This window comes from Vespa velutina, chromosome 11 (assembly GCF_912470025.1).
Source record: "Vespa velutina chromosome 11, iVesVel2.1, whole genome shotgun sequence".
Taxonomy (NCBI): domain Eukaryota; kingdom Metazoa; phylum Arthropoda; class Insecta; order Hymenoptera; family Vespidae; genus Vespa; species Vespa velutina.
Window position 1 is genome coordinate 5,775,509 of NC_062198.1, and position 8,640 is coordinate 5,784,148.

General features: G+C 34.7%; 1 protein-coding gene and 1 long non-coding RNA gene across 6 annotated transcripts in view; one reads left to right on the forward strand and one right to left on the reverse strand.

Annotated features, from left to right (window-relative positions):
- Positions 1-5,794, forward strand: part of LOC124952929 (BTB/POZ domain-containing protein Tiwaz) — an 11,937-nt gene extending 6,143 nt beyond the window's left edge. For 2 of the 3 annotated variants that reach the window (XM_047503573.1, XM_047503574.1), the window contains 4 exons: positions 597-683; positions 1,100-1,303; positions 2,904-3,109; positions 3,335-5,791. In XM_047503573.1, the coding sequence (XP_047359529.1) occupies positions 655-683; positions 1,100-1,303; positions 2,904-3,109; positions 3,335-3,939 (1,044 nt within the window). In that variant the 5' untranslated portion in view covers positions 597-654 and the 3' untranslated portion in view covers positions 3,940-5,791. Of the gene's footprint in view, positions 1-596; positions 684-1,099; positions 1,304-2,197; positions 2,432-2,903; positions 3,110-3,334 lie in introns of those variants that run through there. The other variant, XM_047503575.1, reaches the window with a different exon arrangement.
- On the reverse strand, positions 1,015-2,439 carry LOC124952930. 3 transcript variants are annotated; one of them, XR_007102060.1, is made up of 4 exons: positions 2,297-2,439; positions 2,077-2,218; positions 1,553-2,010; positions 1,015-1,334 (listed from the first exon to the last, which is right to left on the reverse strand). It is a non-coding gene; the product is annotated as an uncharacterized LOC124952930 (long non-coding RNA). The 3 variants fall into 3 exon arrangements; XR_007102058.1 differs by having other exon boundaries at positions 2,293-2,439; XR_007102059.1 differs by having other exon boundaries at positions 1,463-2,010; positions 2,293-2,439.
- Positions 5,795-8,640: the final 2,846 nt, after the last annotated feature.

Below are 8,640 nucleotides of genomic sequence, written 5' to 3' on the forward strand. Positions count from 1 at the left end.
TCTTCGTTACGTTTCAAACTGACTCCATTCGGTTGAACGCAAGTTAAATATTTGTTTCCCTGCTAATTGGCTTATTAATATATATGAAAATTATGTGTTAATGTGTCGGCTCGGTCAAGAGAACGCAACCTGAAATAGTCGAGACCAAGTTATTGTACTCATATGAAAATAATATAGCAATTAAATTAAGCTATCGTCGGTTGATCGAACGATGACTGACCCAATTTGTAATTAAATTCTACAATTGATAAAATTTTATTCGTTTTATAATAACATCGATCCGCACATAAGAGAAGACACTTTTACAATTTCATTCCATATGATTAAAACTTTTCTTGATAGTTCGTCAAATGTTAAATATTGTTTCGTATTATACAAACAAAACTTCAATTTCAATCCTTACTTTGATTTCAACTTACGTCGTCAAGTTTTCTACAGATCTTATTTCAAATAAATATTTCACGTTATACCTACCAATATTAAAATAAGATAAACATTATTAGAACTCCGTTTAACTTGACTAACTCATCGCGGATGTTTTAGTTTAATGAGTTTTATAATGTTCGGCCTTCTTTCTTTCTTTTTTCTGATTACAGACGGAAATGTGAGGCCGACGGGAAGGAGGCGAAGGCCGAGCTAACGGCGCAACGCAGTATGTTCCCTAGCGCACAAATTAAGATGAGGCAAGTGAAGGGAAGAGAGAGAGAGAGAGAGAGAGAGAGAGAGAGAGAGAAAGAGAAAAAAAAGAAAAAAAAAAATACAATCTCCATTCAAGTAATACCATGTTAATTCTTATCGACATCATGGCGATTAGATTTAATGGAGTTTCGTGACATTGTAAAAAAACAAAAAGAAAAGAAAAAGAAAAAAAGGTCTATAAAATATCCTAACGTTAGACCCAAATGTCCTAATGTTGTGGATCTGTACGAAAAAAAAAAAAAAAAAAAAAAAAGAAAAAAGGTAGAAAAAAGACGAAAAAGTAAATGAAAAGAAAAAAGAAAGAAAACGGAAAGAAAACCTCAACAAAGAATTTTATTGCGTTTAATTTAATAAAAAGTCTGACCAATAATGTTAATATCGAAAGTGTCCTTTTCGTTAGATTGCTGTCGCCAAGCAGTTCGCCGGCCACGTCGCCTACGATGTCGAATTCCTCGTCACCGACACCACCGACGCCGGTCACGCCGGTTTACAATCAAAAGATGACGGGTATACCATGTGTAGCGGCGGCTTCGAGGTACACGGCACCGGTACACATTGACGTTGGTGGAACGATATACACATCTTCCCTCGAAACTCTAACCAAGTAAGCTGACAACGTATCACGAAGTACATATCTGAAATATATATAAATTAAAAGACATTAAACACACACACACATATATATATATATATATGTATATATGATCTACGATCAACCAAGTAAAAATTAATGAAATTATTAAAAATACGTTCGTAATCATACGTTATTTTCCAATCGAGAAGTATTTTTTTGTATCTCGTAAAAATTCATAAATAACATGACAATAAGACGATGGAACATTTGTAATCGTACGAGTGAAGATCGATCGTTTCTAAGGACAGGACGTCGAAAGCGGAGCAAGCAATCCAAGCGATGTGAGTCGATCGTTTAGCCTTTTCCCATAGCGCGAGAGGATCTGACCCGGGATCGGGTCCGGTCGAAGTACGGTCGAGGCACGCTCGGGTTCCCCTCTTTGGTGGGTCGAAGAAATCGCCTGAGGTAATCACGGCGTTTCGTTCTCCGCCCTTGGTACCAGTCGCGGCATTTCTTCCTTCGTCTCTCTTACTCTCTCTCTCTCTCTCTCTCTCTCTCTCTTTCTCTCTTTCTCTCTTTCTTTCCTTCTTTCTTTCTCTTTTTTGCATTCGACTGTTTAGCATCTCTCTTTTGACAGCAAACGGCCGACAGTATATATGTATGTATGTCTCTTACGTCTCGCGTGCGTCTACTTCACCATATTTCTTTTGAATACTTTTCCATCCTGACCTATCGATCTGCATACATATATACATATATATATAAGCGTGTGTGCGTGTATGTGTGTGTACGAAATTACGTACCTGTACTGTTTATAGGTACGTATCACCTATATACCTTGCTACCGAACCGATAACAACACCTTGACATTGAACGTATTATTATCTAAACGATACGTCGTTATTAGGACGGATAGTCGTGAATCGTAGGATTACACTTTTGTACCTATAAAGAAATATATATTTCGGCCATCATTAGATTCTTCAAATGTTAATAATTCGAACAAAACTAGTACGTACATACGTATATCGCACGATAGTGGATCTTTCGTTTTTGTCTTTCCTACAAAGTCAGATTGCCCGTAGGCTTCACGAGGCCATCGTTATTATATGTTATCGCCGTGGAAGGTATGGGAACCGGCTCGAGGAGGCACACTAGGTACTACATCGGCATTTCCCCCCTCCCTCCCTCCCTCCCTCCTTTCTTTCCTTCCTTCCTATACACCCCGCTAACCTGTACCATAACGCACCCGGTTGTGCTTCAACACGAGCACCATCGTCTCGGTCCTCTTCTCTTCTTCTTCTTTCTTTCTTTCTTTCTTTCTTTCTTTCTTTCTTTCTTTCTTTCTTTCTTTCTTTCTTTCTTTCTTTCTTTCTCCGTCGTGTTCGTTCGCTCAACGCCGATACGCGGATCTCTTAACGTTCTTCGACTTTTCTCTTTATTCGTTTTCCCCCTCTTCTTCTCCTCGTACCACCACCATCCCGCTATACTCGTCTATTATATGCTAAATTACGTCGACCTTCGATCGTACACGCAGAGGATCGAGAATCGATGTTATATCGATATAATACAAGTCAACGATTTGATCTTTCCTAAGAACCCATGATAAAGATAGATAATTGATTTTCAGGTATCCAGAATCGAGACTGGCCAAATTATTCAATGGTAGTATACCCATTGTTTTGGACTCGTTGAAACAACATTATTTTATCGACAGGGATGGTAGTATGTTTCGGCATATATTGAACTTTATGAGAAATTCGCGACTCTTGATACCTGACAACTTCGCCGATTTGGATTTATTGCTCGAGGAAGCACGATACTTCGACATTGCACGTAAGTATTGATCGAAGGGAGAAAAAGAAAAAAAAAAAAAAGAAAAAGAAAAAAAGAAAAAAGAACAAGAAATTATTTTTAAATCCAAAACCTCATCCTAATCGTCCGATTCAAAGAAAAGAAAAAAAAATCGTCCCTTTCGTTGTTATTTATTTATTTTCTTTTCTTTTATTTTTCTTTTCTTTTCCTTCTTCTCTTCACTTCCTTTTCTTTTCTTTTTTACAGCGATGTGCAAACAATTGGAACAGATAAAAAAGGAACGAATAAAGAATGGTACCGCGAGCTTATCCTCGACTACTGGCTCAGCTTGTTCAACGGCTACCTCAACCGCCTCGGCAGCATCGACTATGACAACGACGACATCATCGTCGCCTAAACAAGGCACCGGAAGACAAATTGGCATGCGCGGGAAAGGCACGTCGAGTTGTTCGCTCGACTGTACAGGTTGCTCGAGTTGCTCGCCTTGCGACCATGAGACCGAAAAATTTCGTGGTAACGAGGGTAACCGCAGTTATGAATGCGTTGCCCTACACGTCAATCCTGATCTCGGTGAAAGAATTATGTTATCGGGCGGGCACACTCTTCTCGATGAAGTCTTTCCCGAGGCCATGCAAGCTGTGATTAACGCGCGTTCTGGTATTGCCTGGCATCAACAGGACACCCGTCACGTCATCAGGTTTCCATTGAACGGCTTTTGCAAGCTCAACTCCGTTCAAGCTATTACGCGATTGCTCAATGCAGGATTTCGTATCGTTGCAAGTAGCGGTGGAGGTGGTGAAGGTCAACAATTCTCGGAATACCTCTTCGTCAGACAGTCCATTAATACCTGACGGAAAACGACTATCAACATTTATCCAATCATTTTATCGATTTTATTCGCGATGTCGTCTCTAATATCGAATATTAATCGAGTGAACGCAACGATCGTGATTCAAATTAATATCTTCCTCGCCAATTATCTTACAAAGCTAAATCTATTTTTACGTGGCAATAGAGAAATCGAATCGATATTCCGCGTTCGATATTATAGTTCATTAAATATCGATAAAGATCTTCGAGATTTTATGATATAAAGAGAAACCGAACGTTTACATGGGGTTGACATAAAAGACAAAAAGAGAAAAGAAAAAGGATTAAAAAAAAAAAAAAAAAAAAAAAAGAAAAAAGTAAAAAAGTAAAAGAAAAACAGGTCAACCTGATACGGAAAATGTGTATTTTGTGTCGAGAGTCTTTATGCGACGTAATTAACGGTAGCTTTACAATAGTTATTATTAATATATATACATATATATATATATATATATATATATATATATATATATATATATATATATATATAGGTATAGAACGGAGAAGATGAAGAACACCATGTCAGCATTCGTCCAAGGATAAATATTTTATTCGATATTGTTCGGATGGCTTTGTACTTGGGTATATCTTAAGTGCAAATCGATCATTCAAATTTGTTATTATATAATAAGATGTACTTATATGTATTTATATGCCATACTAATTATTGTAAATATCGCGAATAAACTATTGTTCGTCTATACACACATGCAAGCACGCATGCACGCATATACACAACATACGTACACACACACACACACACACACACACACACACGCACGCACACAACGCAGAGATACGAATTGTTACGTATGCATGTATTATTAAAGAAAACAAAAACAAAAAAAAAGACAAAAAAAAGAAAAGACAAAAACAAAAACGAAAAAGAAGCATATATTCTCTCTCTCTCTCTCTCTCTCTCTCTCTCTCTCTCTCTCTCTCTCTCTCTCTCTGTCTCTCCTGACTGACCCATTATATCTCATAACACTAATATAAGTTATATTATTCGTCCGTGTCTACCGTCAGGAATATTCAAAAGCTTTTAAAACTATTACTTTTTAACAGACAATAAAAACCCATTGGATATACAAAAGCATGATAAAAGGGAGAAAAACAAAGGACGAAAGAAAAAGTGGGAGATGCGCCGATCGCGTAACCTCCAGAATGAGGGATAAAGCGTAGGAACATCGTAGCCACGGGCCCCGTTTCCATGGTTACTATGAACTCAATATCCGCGATGCCGACAGGCACCACTAGCCTGAGGCTGTCATCCCTCGAACCAGAGCCGCTGCTGCCGTCGTCGAGTTCGCTGGTCTCTCCCTTGCAACCCATCTTTGCCTCTTCTCTTCCTGCCTCCCTTTTCTACCTCCTCATCCTCATCCTCATCCTCTCTCTCTCTCTCTCTCTCTATCTCTCACTCTCTCTCTATCTTCCTCGTCTTGATTATATCCCATTTCTAGATCGCCGCAGGGACTACTCTCGTACACCAGGTCCTCCGATACACGACACGAGGTGAAGTAGCCTTCGGCATCGACGTGGAAGATGGCTTTGAAATTCTGGAATTTCCGTGATTTTAGTATATGGAATAATCTAATTGTTTTATTCAGATCTCTGTCTCTCTGTCTCTCTCTCTCTCTCTCTCACTCTCACTCTGTCTCTCTGTTTCTCTCTCTCTCTTTCTCTCTCTCTCTCTCTCTCTCTGTCTCTGTCCTTGTCTCTCTCAATCTATCATAATATGTGTACCATGATATTATAGGAGAAATTTCAATGAATATCTTTTTGTTTAATTGTTGTATCATAAAGCAATTGATAAAAAAAGAAATATTATATTTAACCCTTTCCACTCCATAGACTATAATACGACAACATTCTCATAATATGAAGTTATTGTCTTGCATTAGGAGTAACACATCTTGTATTATTATGCATTTTTGTTTATTGGAACTTAACAATTAAACAAAAAAAAAAAAACAAAATAAAACTAAATGTTATAAGAATTATGAAACTCCTATAAAGGAGTAGAATATATTTGAAAATAATCTAGAGTGAATAAGGGTTAAAGTGTGCTGATCATTTCAAGCGATGGTTGTTGTTTCATTGAGAGATAATCAAACAGTCAGATAATAATATAAAAAATTATGATTTCTATATCTATCCAATATTAAACTTCTTTTGTGAAACAATTATGTTATAACGAACAGAAAGTTCTTTTTAAAATGTTCTATAACATTCTGATATATTTCTTTATCGTTTGACATTACTTCAACAAATTCTTTTTATACACAAATATATATTTAAAATTAAATAACTTATTTATTTATTTTATCAAAGTATTTTCGATAAGTAAAAATTTATAAATAATTTTATTAAATATAAAAATCTACACAAGCTACCGATACAATAGGCGCATAGTAATTAATATTTTGTTTATATCTATCATTGAAGTTACGCATGTTTTTACACATCAGAAAAAAGTGACTTATCCAATATTATCGTTCGAAACGTCTGATAGTGATTTTAACAATAGATATAGAAAAAAAATATATTTAAAGTGCATTAATATGGGTAAATATACATAATAGCATTACATGACGAGACAAAGGATGAAATCATCAAAAACTTTAGTGCATAAACAATTCTCAGAAGATACCGTCGCTTAACACAATTTTTTTCAAATTAAACAATGCTTTTTCCCAAAATTTGAAAAAGATATGACGTAGATAAAAATCAAGTCTTTAAAATGAGACATTGCCATTAAAAAATGGACAAGAAATACGTCTGTTTTCATTGTTAGCATAGATGCTATTTTCGACATTCCACAAATAGGAAAAGTTTTGCATAAAATAATATTAATTTAAAACGTCAATACTTTCAAAATTATTACTCGAATTGTTGGCCATCAGAAATAAAAACAAAAACGCGCTTTGTCTTAAATTTGACGATTCTCGTGTCAGTTTTGTTTTCTACATCGACGCGTAAAGATCGAAATAAACAATTTCTAAACGTATAATTTTATAAATTAATATTTTCGGTAAATTATCAATAATTTAAACAATCTCCAATATACACGGCGTATAATAAACTATTATTTAAGCAATAGTACATCCGCTTAATAATTAAAAATGAAATAACGAGCGCGCGACTAAAAATAATTTTAATATTCAATTTCGTTACATTAATTTTTTAATCGCGGGGTAGTTGGCCTTGTGCAATATAAACATAAACGCATCCTTTCTTAACTTTGACTATTGTCGTGTCAGTTTTCTTTTGCACTCCGAACAGAACACATCGACTCTCTTACTTTCTTAACCCAAAAGCTATAAATTAATATTTTCGGTAATTTATCAATTATTTAAACAATCTCCAATATACACGGCGTATAATAAACTATTATTTAAGCAATAGTACATTCGCTTAATAATTAAAAATAAAATAACGAGCGCGCGACTAAAAATAATTTTAATATTCAATTTCGTTACATTAATATTTTAATCGCGGGGTAGTTGGCCTTGTGCAATATAAACATAAACGCATCCTCTCTTAACTTTGAGAATTGTCGTGTCAGTTTTCTTTTGCACTCCGAACAGAACACATCGACTCTCTTACTTTCTTAACCCAAAAGCTATAAATTAATATTTTCGGTAATTTATCAATAATTTAAACAATCTCCAATATACACGGCGTATAATAAACTATTATTTAAGCAATAGTACATCCGCTTAATAATTAAAAATAAAATAACGAGCGCGCGACTAAAAATAATTTTAATATTCAATTTCGTTACTTTAAAATTTTAATCTCGGGGTAGTTGGCCTTGTGCAATATAAACATAAACACGTCCTCTCTTAACTTTGACTATTGTCGTGTCAGTTTTCTTTTGCACTCCGAACAGAACACATCGACACTCTTACTTTCTTAACGCAAAAGTTATAAATTAATATTTTCGGTAATTTATCAATAATTTAAACAATCTCCAATATACACGGTGTATAATAAACTATTATTTAAGCAATAGTACATCCGCTTAATAATTAAAAATAAAATAACGAGCACGCGACTAAAAATAATTTTAATATTCAATTTCGTTACTTTAAAATTTTAATATCGGGGTATTGGCCTAGTGCAATATAAACATAAACGCATCCTCTCTTAACTTTGAGGATTGTCGTGTCAGTTTTCTTTTGCACTCCGAACAGAACACATCGACACTCTTACTTTCTTAACGCAAAAGTTATAAATAAATATTTTCGGTAATTTATCAATAATTTAAACAATCTCCAATATACACGGTGTATAATAAACTATTATTTAAGCAATAATACATCCGCTTAATAATTAAAAATAAAATAACGAGCGCGCGACTAAAAATAATTTTAATATTCAATTTCGTTACTTTAAAATTTTAATCTCGGGGTAGTTGGCCTTGTGCAATATAAACATAAACACGTCCTCTCTTAACTTTGACTATTGTCGTGTCAGTTTTCTTTTGCACTCCGAACAGAACACATCGACACTCTTACTTTCTTAACGCAAAAGTTATAAATTAATATTTTCGGTAATTTATCAATTATTTAAACAATCTCCAATATACGCGGCGTATAATAAACTATTATTTAAGCAATAGTACATCCGCTTAATAATTAAAAATAAAATAACGAGCGCGCGACTAAAAATAATTTTAA